Below are 14,047 nucleotides of genomic sequence, written 5' to 3' on the forward strand. Positions count from 1 at the left end.
GAAGGAAGAGAATCAAATAATATCAATTACATTATTTTCTGAAAATTTAACAGAAATCATGACCCGAAGAGAAAAAAATGTCAAATCCGAACCCATGGCACCTTTTAAACCACTTCTATATGCCCGGCCTTGATGGGCCGTGCAATTAAAGCTATCATTTATCGTTTTCGGCACAATGTAAAACAGGGGGTAGAAAAATTTGTTATAAACTTGCCTTTCTAATGCATTTTGGCTAGACATAATCTTGATTTCTTTAAATATTCAAATTAATAAGATTTAGCGGACAGCGTAATGTTGTATGTTGCTTCGGTAAGGCTTACAATACGTAGTAAGAGGCAAATCTGAGTAGCACATAACTAGAGTTGAAAATATTGTTGGCGAAAACGAAAGTCGGAGGATCAAAATCGTTGAAGTAAGTGCTGAAACTGCTTTATAACTTTCTTTTACCGTTTTAGTTGTAAGTGTTAAAATTATAATACCTCTTATAGGATTTGTTTTATCTATTGCTGAGCGACATTGCACAGTTTAGACTAATAGTGGTGGCACTTAACCAATATAGGTCAGTAGAGTTTACAGCACAGTCTATATAATGGAGATTATGGCGGATGTCCCTTAAATGTGTACTATAACGAAAGTCTGAAAGTTAATCTACGAGTCTTAATATCAAAAGATTCTTATGATTGTCACAATGTGATAAAGTAAAACTTTGCATTTAGTTGCGCAGTTTACACCGTAAATCTGTTACGCTATTTTTCATTTTAGTCCGCTTGTATAACTCATGGAAGCCAACGTAATCTAGATCCGGTATATTTCAGATGGGGGGGGGGGGGGGGGGGGGTTGAACGTATTTTGCATTTTGCTGCTTTTTAGGCGAGGAAAATGCTGTTTGCAGTTCAAAATGGCTTTATATGTTTACTTTTTGACCTAACAGAGGACACATTTTGCAGTAACTGACTGATATTTACTCAAGTCAGTCGTAGATTTGGCTTTTTAGCTTTTTAACAATAACGCTCACACGTACAATGACTGATTGTCTGTGGTCATTAGAAAATATTATCTTTGTGTGATTCGATATGTTTGACATTTCGATATGTTATTAAAAAGATCTTGATCTAAATATATGTATAAATTAAAAAAAAAGTATATTCGGTAATTTTTAGCTCAACTGAACTTTGTTCAGGTTAAGCTAAAAGTGTTGTTGGTTGGCCCAGTGCCCGTTTACGGACTGATTCATTATCACGCGTCCTGTGTCAACATTTGTACTTAAATATCTTCGTCTTTAAAACTACTGACTAGAAATACACGAAACTTGGTCCGTAACATGCTAGGATGGACCTCTGTCATTTTTTTATAGTTTAGCTTTGGACCATGAGCATAAAATATTAAAAACCTTTAAACGACTTCTTCTTATTAACCGCTTAATAGACCTTCATCAAACTTGATCTGTAGCATAATTATATGGTCTTCTCCTCAAATTTGTTAAAATAGGGGCAATTGGCCACCCGTGGGGCCACCAGAGCTAAAAATATACATACCTTTAAACAACTGCTTTTCATGAACTGCTCGATGGATATTCATTGATGATGGTCTGTATCAAACAGCATCTTCACATATACTGTTTAATGGATCTTCATCAAACTCGGTCTGTAGCATCATAATGACATTGTACGTCTTTTCTCATGTTTGTTCAGCTGGGATTGTTTGGCCCCTTTTAAGATCGTAAGAGTTAAGAATAGAAAAATCTTCTGATGAACCACTGACATTACTTTCGTCAAACTTGATCTGTAGCACCATTGTAATGTCAGAGCTAAACTTAGCAAAATAAACCCAAAAAACACACACACACACAAAAAAAGCCAACGCATTTTAACAACTACTTTACATGAACCGCTTGGTGTATCTTCATTGAACTTCGTTTTTAGCATTATTATAAAGTCTTCTTCCAAATTTGTTCAATGATGACTCTTGGCCTATTAGGGGCCACTATAATTGAAAAGAGAAAAAGCACAACTTTAAACGATTTTTCATGGACTGGCTCATGGATCTTCGTCAAGCATGGTCTATAGCATCACTGTAATGCTGTCATTCAGCGATGTTGGAGATTTTTGAGAGGCTGCTAGATTTTAAGCTAGAAATACACTAAAACGACTTCTTTTCATGAACTACCCGATGGTTCTTCGTCATACTTGGTTTGTAGCATTATTGTAAGGTCAAATCCCGCATATGTTCGGATGGGGGCACTTGGTCCCTTTTAAGGGCGAAAAGAGTTAAAACGACTTCTTCTCTTGAACCACTGGCTGGATCTTCATTAAATTTGGTCTAGAGCACCATTGTAATGGTTCCAGTTTTTTTTAACAACTTCTTATCATGAAGTTTGCTGTTATGGCCACGTATTTCTTGGGCTTTCACAGCAAAACACAGAAAAGCGTTCAATGAACTGCTTAATAAAGGATGTTCATCAAACTTGGTCAGGAACAAGGTCAGAGGTTTAAGGTCCTCATCAGGTTGGCGATTTGGTATGATAAAATTAGCTGTTTTGCTCAAATCAAATTTGGTAGCACCATTAGACCGTTAGCGTGTATCGTGGTTTGTCCTATCTAAATTATATGCTACTATTTATAGATATAGCTTGTAATAGTATTTATGTTAAACTACAATCTATCATTAGATAAGCTCACCTGACCGATCGTAATTAGTCTGTCTCTTGCTTTAGATGACATCTTTTCTCAACCCAATGGGTCAGTATCATTGCAACGTCCGCAGGAAGATTATTTTATCACCAATGATACGTTTTAAATTGATAAAAAAATGTCAGATATTCATTCGATAAACTAGAACTCTCTGTCCAAAATAGTGAAAGGCCATTTGATTTGCAATTAACTAGTCATGATAGGTAATTAGAAAAAGATTTTGTTCTTATAAACATACCAGTAATCACTAGGTGACTCTCTTTTGCAAAAACCAATTAGATGCTATATGAAATCAGCTGTCCGGGATGGGGACAGTTTCCTGTCTATGGTTATATGGAAAACTTTTCACAACAGAGTAGGAGTACACAGAATTCCGGAACAAAATATTGAAATTAAAATGCATCCCTGCAGAAATAGTTTCATAGAACCCCAGTTTAAATCGCTGCACCAAAAAGTGTCACCGATGATGGATTTTCTCTAGTGATTAAAAGTAAGAGTTAATAATTTTATTCTTAAAAATCTATGTTTGGATTTTAAATAATTTCACAAAGTAGTTGTTAGAATATCATACACCTACCCTAGACAGTTACTGTTGGTGTCATATTACGTTACTATACATGTCAAAAAGCTACCAGAACCATACAATTGCATGGCTTTATAGGAAAGTTAAAACATTCACTTAATGCTGTATTTTTGGCCCGTTGGGATAATGTGGCTTAAGCGGAAGCGAGGGAGTGCGAGTTTTGTGCTTCAGTTCTATTACCTCTTCTTAAATAGTCACACTATTTGCTGTGGCCTCTACTTCTAAACAATTGATAAGAAAATCTCTAATTAACAGTGCAATATCTATCGTCCAATTCTTAACAATGCACTCAGATGAGACATTTAGGTTCATAATAGTTTTCTGGTTTCGTGTGTGTTCCTAGCATATGTTATTCATATTATGTTGTTCTTTTTACTGCAGTATACAGTTGGGAAGATAACAGAAAACAATATTCTGATGACAGAAGTAGGTGATTTCAATGTTTTAGTGCGGGGTTCTGATGTAGAGTTTGAGTATGCGTGCACACCGTGCGCAGAAGACGGCAGCAATCAAGAAGCAATGAAATACTGCCCGGAGTGTAAAGAATATCTTTGTGCAGCTTGTACAAAATATCATCTAAAGGTTTCCGCAACGAAGAAACACAACCTGCTTGAAAAAGATTTCCAGCAACACGAACATAGATTTGATACCAGTGAAGGAGTAGTGAAGAAAAGCGACAAATGCGCTGCTCATGCGGAACGAGATGTTGAGATGTACTGCCGTTCGCATGATATGGTATACTGTGCTCTATGCATTGCTAAAGATCACAGGTTTGTGCAAGTTCATGTTGTCACTTAAAATAAGTAATGTAACCTTTATGCTGTAATAAATTAAATTAATTTAATCGACGCCCCAGAATGCGCTATAGAACTAGAAGGGCGTATCTGTCATAGACAGGTTTTTTTTTCGTTTTGCCGAAAATTATGATTTTCCACTTATGTCCGTCTAATTCTGAGGCGTCGGTATCACGTCGTTAAACCATATCCCATTCACTTTATTTAAAATATGATACATGTGCTAGGCACAAATACTTCTTATCAACTTTGGCATTTTTATTTATTTACTTTTACGAGCATTGTTACATAATGTTCTATCATGTGATAAAGGTCCACGAGTTCGGCAAACTAAGCCGTATGATACCATGGATAAATAGCTGAAAAAAAATCGTTTCTTTAGACTAATTCGTACATCATTTGTAATCTTGTGATTACAGGAAATATTTCGCAGGAAACTAACTAAGATCCATAACTTATTTAATAATTTAAAGCAAATTGGTCAAACACATCGTGACATTTAGGACGTAAGTGCGACAAGCGCTAAAAAGCAAAAAAAAATGCATGTCATGTATTCCATTATGATAAGATACGTTTTATTGTTAACCCGCCCGCTTAGCTCAATACGGAGAGCGTCGGGTCGTGAGTTCGATCCTCGGGCGGGACGTATGTTCTCCGTGACGATTTGATAAGAGACATTGTGTCTGAAATCGTTTGTCTGATTCATGTGGGGAAGTTGGCAGTTACTTCCGGAGAACAGGTTTTTACTGGTACAGAATCTTGAAATACTGTTGAAAAACGGCGTTAAACCCAAAATAAACAAAAACTTACATTGTTTAATGTGCATGTGTGGCGAGTTTTCGCAGATTCTTTAATAGTGCAGTTTTGTTATCCGCTAATATCTAACAACCCCTGCCGCTTCAATTGCTTAATGGTAAAGAGTCCATTTTATGTGCGGATCAGTAACGTATGATCTCGGATCAAATAGAACCTGTATGGGGATCATGTGTAAGAAATTCATTATTTTCTGTTATTTAGAAATTAGTGTCAATGACGGTATACTCCCGACACTGCGAAATACTGGTTGCAATTCATTTTCAACCAAATCTAAGCCCTTTACTCAATTACTACGGGAAATCATGCAAAAAATACCAGGTAAACAACGTCTCAGAAACACATTATTTCCAGAAAGTTCTTCAGAAAAAGTACAATATTATCACTTTCATGTTATCTCTCTTGTAACATGTTGTTGTCGTAAATGAATTTCTTGGACGACGAGTATTCCGCAGTGTCTGGAGCACATCTTCCACTGTATGGCGTCATTAACACTTATTTCTAAATTACAGAAAAACATTCTTACCAGAAGTCATCAAATCCGTTCAATTTGATCCGAGATTATACGTTACTGATCCGGTCTCTCAAAGTAACCGAGCTGGATACCATGTTTTTTTTTGCACAACAGCTTTGTGGCTTATATGCGGATTAAATGCGACGCTAAATAAGGTTTAACTTTACCCTTACCTACCCTATTGATTCAGATCGAACTCCTGACCTTTTGGTTGCCAGTTTTGTGATCGAGACATTTATCGTCATCAGGCCGATACTGTACTCATCTTCCTGTGAGTTTATTTGTACAAGACCACTCTGACAGATCACACAATAATAGCAGACGTTACGTATCACTTTGTAAAGTAAGTTCTCAAACGCACTTGTACACGTTCATGTATTAACTTCAGACGTATCCGTGCGCATGCGCACTTTAAAACTCAACCTTTAACGTACTTCATGCAAAGTAGAGAATCTATAACAATGTGTAAATTTCTGTCTTGGTATTGAAACATAGATATATGACAGCTATAAATATTCTTTTTTTATATTTCGTTAGAAAGGAGTGCAATGATTTTCAACTTTCGTTTAATTCTGTCATTGTTGATCCTAGTTTACTTCAATAAATTTGATATATAGTGTTATTTCCTTTATGTAACGGCGATAATTTGTGATTATACCGCCGGTGTGGTATACTGTAGTTACCATGTTGATGTGCCCGTCCATTTTTAGCTCGACGTTTCGAAGAAAAAGTCGTCGCGTTTGGTTAAAGTTTTTGATAAAATCAAATATCTCTTTTACTACCAAAGCTATTGACTTGAAACTTAAAATAGATATTACCTATCAAAGTCTAAAGCAGGAGAAACAATCCCAATAACTCTGATTGAATTTTGACAGAGTTATGTCCCTTTTAACTTAGATTTTTTTTGTTAATTTATGTTTTATAAAGTTTTACTGGCCAAGCTCTAATTCAGAGTCAAGCACTGAGAAAAGTCGAGCGTGCTACCTTATGCACAACTCCTCTTTCACGTTATACCCAAATTTATAGTCATAAGGTACATTTACAGTCGAGGATGATTTTGGTCACAATCAACTAATTTTTACCTAGGTTATGGTCCATTTGTCTTAAAACATTGCAATATGTCTATTTGATAACTCTTTAAAGGATGAATGGATTGAGTTCATTTTAAGTAGATAGGTAAATTATTATTAAACACAAGCTAAGATCGATTTCAATAACAATTCATTAGCTTTTGTGGAGTTATGGTCCCTTTTGGTCTTGAAATTCAGCGGAATGTCAATGTCTGTTCCATAAATCTTTAAAAAATGAATGGGTTGAATTCACTCTTTGTAGTCAGGTTCATGAGAATAAAGTGCAGGTTACTCCCTGTTTCAGGTTTTGGTGGAGTAATGGCCCCTTACGGGTGTATTATATAGCCAAATTATCCTTGTATAATTTTTTATCTAAATATTCTCGTACACTTTTTAGGTCATGCACAGATGTGTTTGAAATTGATGAGGCAGTCACTCGCTTTTCTGCACAGTCAGACGAGATTATGGTAGAAAAAGTTGAAAGTGCGTTGAAGCATATGATTGAGATGAAGCAAAACAAAGATGAAAACATCAAAATGGTCGAGAAGCAAAATAAGGAGATGCAATTGAAAGTACAGCAAACAAAAAAAAAGCTTATTCAACACGCTGAAAAGCTTGCTGACGAAACAACAAAGACGGTTGACACTTTGCACACCAGTCTTATACAAGAGTTAGCAAATGAGCGGGATACTGTCATTAAAAGTATTACAATGTTAGAAAACTGCAGACGACAACTGAATTCTTCAGGGACCTTTGATAAAAGCGTACAATTTGTGAAGCAAAAGCTACAAAAAGGTATTTTATCTGCTGCTGAAAACCTTTTTGATGACACTTGTAAGTTTGAATCAAAGAAAATCACATGCAAAGAGAATGATGTTTTGCTCGATCAAATCATGAGTGCTACGTCCCTTATGAAAGTAGAAAGAAGCGTAGATCAGAAGAAGTCAACTTGGAACATACCACCTACTATTAAGTCGATGAGTACAGTGAATGTAAAGGAATCTTCGGATATGAAAGAGTGTGACATTGTGGGTATCTGTCAGCTTTCAGACGGAACCATTATTCTGGCAGATTGCGCTAACAGTAAAATTAAGCGACTTGATGATCAGTACAGAGTCAGTGATCACTGTGACATAGAAGCAGGTCCGACGGGAATATGTTGCACTGGCATAAATGAGGTGGCTGTGAAGTTGAGGAATAATAAGGTTCAGTTTGTGTCAGTTGGTGCTCAGATGTTAAAAACAGTTCAATTTGACATTAAAGGCGGTATATATATCGGATTTGTCATGTTTGCTGATACAATATGGAGTTATAATGGATATGGGGCAGACATTTACTGCAAATCTGGCACGCTGTTGAAGACCCTTAAGGATGATTCATCCGGGAAACAGTTTTTCAAATCAGCATCATCGACATGTGTTATCCCAATTGCCAGTAATAAATCATCCGTGTATGTGTCAGACTTGGGTAGCAGAGTTGTTTGTCTCGACACGAGTGAGAATGTAAAAATGATGCTGACAGAACCAAAGCTCAAACAGATAAGAGCTGCGTGCAAATCCGATTATGGCATTGTGTTTGTAGCAGGATGGTCATCGCATAATATCATGATGTTTGGAAGTGACGGCAAATATCTGGGTGAATTAATAGCTTCTGACCAGGGCATCAAGTATTCTAAGTCATTGTGTTACGATAGTAAAAAACGTAAACTAGTTGTCGGTTCTATAAGCAACAATATTTCGGTGATAGAGCTCAGCATTTGACGTCCTGTTGAAAGGCTTATGAAAAAGTGTTTAGGTAATCTGTAAAAATACACCTATTACCAGTCGGAAGTGGTAAGCGAACAAAGTTGCTTTTCTTGATGAAAGTGAGAATATGAATCTGAAACAAAACAAAAATGGGCATTTCAAGTGATCGGTTTGTTTGTAGCAGATCTTTTGTCTAGCAACATCACCGTGATTTAAAGTGATTGCAGTTAGGGTCTAGCTGAACTGAAAGCGCATGAACAGGGAGTGAAGAATCCCTAGTAACTAAGTCAGCGTTACAATACCAAGAAACTGTAACAGATTGTTAGCTGGTATTGCATGTATAGATAGACTTTTAATATTTGATGCCGTTATTCCTGTGTTATGTCTCCCACCACAAGGTGGTGTTGGAGACATATCGATTTACTTTTCCCACCCGATCTTCACCAAACTTAAACAAAATGTGTCAAGTTTGACAACTAGCTAAATCGGCCCAGGCACTCGGAATTATGACCCTTAAATTACCAAAAGTCAGCCTTTTCACTTTTGTACGCGCTCTAAGTCAAACATTTCCCACCCGATCTTCACCAAACTTGAACAAAATGTAATTGACAATAAGTTCTCGGCCAAGTTCGATAACTAACCAAATCGGCCAAGCCACATCGGAATTATGGCTCTTGAATTACCCAAAATCAGCCTTATGTCTCGCACCACACAGTGGTGTGGGAGACATATTGACTTACTTCTGTGTGTGCGTGTGTGCGCGTGTGTGCGTGCGTGCCGGCGTGCCTGGCTGCCTGCCTGTCTGTCACAAATTTTGTCCGCGCTCTATGTCGAACATTTCTCATCCGATCTTCACCAAACTTGAACAACATGTGTTTGACCATAAGTCCTCGTCCAGCTTTGATAACTAGCCAAATCAGCCCAGGCACTTCGGAATTATGGTCCTTGAATTACCGAAAATCGGCCTTTTTAAGTCCTCGGTCAAGTTTAATAACTAGCCAAGTCGGTCCAGGCACATTGGAGTTGTTGGCATTGAATTACCGAAAATTCGCCTTTTTGCTTTCGTCCGTGCTCTAGGTCGAAAAGTTCTCATCTTATCTTTACCAAACTTGAACCAAATGTTTTTGACCATAACTCCTAGGCCAAGTTCATTAACTAGCCAAATCGCCCAGGCATTTCAGAATTACGGTTATTGAATTACCCAAAATCAGCCTTTTCACTCTTCAAAGGTATATCTGTAGTGAATAAACAGTATATAAAGACTGAGTGAGTGAGTTGGGTTTTACGGCGAATCGACACAAAATGGTCATATCTCGCCGGTATAAAGACTGACTTACAATTTAGATGATTAGGCAGACATGGGAGACATGCGCTTTTCTCAAAAGCAGCTCTAGTTTAAAGTTGATTTAGTTAAGTTATGGTAAAAGTTTAATGTTGTTTTATCTTCTTATATTTTTTTATTTGATAAGATTACTTTGTACATTTCCCTCTTCAAGTTCTCTCTTCTCTCTACCTTTCTTTCTTTTTTCTTTTATATTGATGCATGCAGTAAGAATTACCAATTGATAATAATACTCTGTTGTAACAACCAGCTCTTTCTGTATCATCGACAGCTTAACTGTTCGTGCGTTTCCACACGCGTTCGGAAATACCACGGACACGTGCAAATAAAAAAATAATACAAAAATCACCAACTTTTAAACGTCTAGGGAAGCATGAAGACATTAAAATAATTTCAAAATGAAAACATATATAAAACATTTATGGTCTGTAGAATACTTCAATAGGATAATAAATATTCTCAAATTATGAATAAAGTGACTACAGGGGAAAGAATAAGATACGTATCACAGGTTTTTGCTTATTTTATTTGGTAACTGTATGCCGTTAACAGAGACTGATAGTGGTATTTTTTTCTCGCCAAGGGAAGCATTAAGGTGCAAAATAAAGACAAATAAATAGACATAAATCTTAAACAAAAGACTACACATTTTATAATATAGTACTAAACATTATGATAATCGTGCAATATTCCCTTGAAATTAACACAAAAACAGAGAAACAAATGATTGTTTCTGTATTTTCTTAGACTGACATGGGGGGTCATTTTGTCCTACTTTCATGTTATTCTTTTTTTTCGTAATCGGTCGGAAATTCTTCGGGATCACGTGATTTTAAAATTGTTTCAAACGAATATCCGTTTAAAGACGCGCGACAAAATAACTGTATTTCCATGATGGTAATTATACACGACTTGCACGAAAAATATGAAATGTACAAAATTTATGTTTAAAATTGACAGTGACATATATTAGGCCAAGACAATGTGTTTAATATCTAAAATCTTATTAAATTAATGTAGCCATATGTACATAAATCAGTGTATTTAGGTAAATTTCAATCACATTTTGTTTCGACAGTTATTCATTTATATTCTTAAAACTATACTGAAAAGAGATTAACTGAAAAAGTTTGCAGACGAAGTTGTAAAAACACTTTTATTCGGGAAGGGCCTGAATTGTCCTCCCGCAAACTTGTAGTATAATTGTTTATTACCTGTATTATAAGAATGATTTTCATGAAGGTTTTGTGAGTTATAAAATTGTTGAATTCCATGTGCTAAGTTTGTACAAATCACGTTATCGTTTGGGCATATAATATATTTTGCAGCTATTTATAAATTATAGCCTCGTTTCGGAGGATTCTTCTGAAAAAATCCGAAGATGCTCGACGGGTTCGTAAGCAGTCGGAAAACATACTTTCGGTTTGACATAGGCAAAATTTTTTGCATTTTTTGTTTATTTGTTAGTTATTCTTGAACATATTCGTGACTATTTGGTCAGATCCGATGCAGTGGGCCATATTTTCAGTAAATAGGAAGTCTCAGCTACAAACTCTGGTTTTCATAAAATACTCCTTCGGGTTTTAGTAATGGACCTTTAGTTCTTCGTTTTAGATAAATAATTTTTGAGTCGGCTAAAGGCTGAAAGCCTTTTGACGAGTCCTTGCTATCCAACGATTCTCTAAATGGACCAAATAACACAGTGAAGGGATGTAGTTCCATTAGATTTCTCAAACTTCAAACAGTTCACTGCATGAATGAAGTTAAGTTGTGTCAATTCCCTTTGCTATGACCAATATACGATGTAATCTGTCATATTTATGACTTGTAATTGTGCAATTCTCGAATGTAACTCATTAAGCATAAATGTGCATTTTAAGAATTGCGCAGGCTTACAAAGCTTGGGTAACATCCAGCGAAATACAAAAAATAGTTCCAGCAGGGCTCCAGATAAGATGCGTATTAGCGTAAATTACGTATAGAAATAATGCAAATACGCATGTCTAATACTTTCTAAGCGTATAAAAACGTATATAAAATTACAGAAACGTACACAATGCTTTTTTAAAAACAAATCTGAATCGTCTGGATGCGTTAGGTAACATAGCCGATCAGCCTTAATTCTCCCACATTGAACGTAAACACGCATCGTATGATTTCTATAAACTTTGCGTGGGTTGAATTTTGCAGTCAGTAAACGGATAAATTATCGGAAGAAGAAGCTCTTACTGGTTTGTTTATGTACTACTGATATTAAAAATGATTTTAATTCTTATTTTTCGAGAAATAAACAAATCGGCGAAACATTAAATTGTAATTTCTTGTAGTTTTTGAAATCGAAAGTAGATCGTCTATGTTTGGCGAAACGAAACAACATTTTTATGAAAAGATTTAAATAAGAGGTAATTTAACCGTAAACTTCAATGTCAGATACTGCCAGTTGCTGCTAAATGTCTTCGTATCATCACAATTTGTAAAATATATTGTTCAAACTGGAGAAAAGTGTAATCGTGTCCGGATATAATATTTTGGGTAAATATCGAGCTGTGTTACGAAATTTTAAGAAAAAAACTAAAAACAAACTGAAACTGGTAGACTATACTGTCAGTACATCAATCATTAGCCGACTCAGGCCATTCAGGCCTTTGATTATATCTTTGTAAAGAGAAGAGAATGACGAACACTTCAATAGGATAAGAAATATTGTGTGTTCATTCTAATAACTGGGCATCTCTAAATCATTTCAAGTGGTTTTCACTATTATGTAAATGGAATCACTTTGAACTTCGCAACATACAAATGGCTTTAACATGTCCCGACAAGTTGATTATATGACAGAATTGCAGAAGTGGTGATAGCCACGCCATAGACAGTAAACCTTGCAAATCATTATTATAATCAATCTAATATGACATTCGTATGCAGCATAGTGAAGGAAAATAGATTTTATCCATTCGATCTGTTTTAAAACAAACGAGATCTGTCACAAATAATATGATCCTATGTTGCAAGTAATAATTTTGCAGCAAAATATTATGTTGCAAAATATTATGAAAAAAATATCCTCTAAAATATGCGAGTTAAAGCGGCCGATTAAAATTTTTGCTAAGTGTACTGTATTCCATTATGTCCATCGCTTTTTTACTTTTCATTGTTAAATTTTACTAATTATACTTTTTATTTGTTACAATATGAATTATACTAATAATTGACGTTCATATGTTCTGTTGTATTCCTAAAATAAAAGCATATATCATTAAAAGTGCAGGTAACTATAGCAGGTTGATTTATTGTCTTTTGATCAGACCCAGCCATCCTGGATGAAAATGTGTTATTTAAGACAGTAAACAGGAAGTACATATATGGTGGTTTATTTGAGAAATAGTATACATTTATTTCATTTAGAGATCTGTCGTTGAATTAAAGCATTAGAGTTCAGATGCGAGCGAATTAGCCCTCGTTATATAATAATGTGCATGACAGTGACTGTCCAAGTTAGATATGTAATTTCGACTTTAACACGTTATCAAGGATATTCTCTACATTTCTGAGGATATCAACAAATCTTTGCCTGTTTTATGAAGGGTCTGCTTTGACATTTGACGTTATCACGTAATAATTATGACGTACAAACAATGTGTGTTGCATAACATTTACATTCGCCCTAGTTTTCCATTGAAAATTATGACGTACATATGGTGGTTGATTATTGCCATTTTGGTGTGTTGGCGAGGCGACAGCACGAAAACTCGACACATTTTATACAAAAACAACACGACCTATCTTTTAGTTTTCGTGTTGGCGGGTACGAATATGTCGTGTTGGCGCCACTTATTTTTCGTACGTTGTCTTGATTTCACCCCGTCGACACGAAAACACTCCTGCCAACACAAAAACACGACAAATAACTAATTCGTCGATTTTCGTGTCGGCGTCTTCCGTTAGTTGACCTGCGCACAAAAATTACTAAACTGAAACCAATATAACTGCATGCAAAAATATGCCAAAACAACTAGAAAGTATAAGTTTAAGACTGTTTGTATATTTCGGCCGAATACCATTTTGTTACATAACAAAATATCAATAGACAAAATTCGAATATCAAACTAATTACTTCTGCCCCTCACCTACATTTTAAGTATTTTCTCATTTTGTATCAAAGCAATTTCTTACTAGAGTGATAAGTACATTTTATCTCCACTATTCAGAGAAAATTGGGGCTATTCTACTCGCCCCGGTGTCGGTGTCGGTGTCGGTGTCGGCGTGAGCTTTCTTGGTTGAAGTTTTTCGGTCACCTTTGTTTCTCTGTCATATCTTTGTTACTATTGCTTATATCTTACTGTAACTTCACATAAACATTGTCCAGCATACAAACAAAGTATGTGCAGGGACTGGGTCCATTATATACAAGGTCAAGGTCACCGGGGTGTTATAATTAGGTTATTTTTAAGGTTAAAGTTTTTCGGCAATCTTTGTTTTTCTGTCATATCTTTGTT

The 14,047-nt window shown here is 35.7% G+C and overlaps 1 protein-coding gene across 1 annotated transcript; it reads left to right on the top strand.

Moving 5' to 3' along the window:
* Positions 1 to 362: 362 nt before the first annotated feature.
* LOC123549612 (uncharacterized) lies at positions 363 to 8,964 on the top strand. The gene is made up of 3 exons (XM_053545157.1): positions 363 to 412; positions 3,655 to 4,043; positions 6,862 to 8,964. Exons 2-3 carry the CDS (start codon positions 3,691 to 3,693, stop codon positions 8,222 to 8,224), a joined length of 1,716 nt encoding a protein of 571 aa, XP_053401132.1. The 5' UTR covers positions 363 to 412; positions 3,655 to 3,690; the 3' UTR covers positions 8,225 to 8,964.
* The last annotated feature ends 5,083 nt before the right edge of the window (positions 8,965 to 14,047 follow it).

The sequence above is a fragment of the Mercenaria mercenaria genome, chromosome 6 (genome assembly GCF_021730395.1).
Source record: "Mercenaria mercenaria strain notata chromosome 6, MADL_Memer_1, whole genome shotgun sequence".
NCBI lineage: Eukaryota > Metazoa > Mollusca > Bivalvia > Venerida > Veneridae > Mercenaria > Mercenaria mercenaria.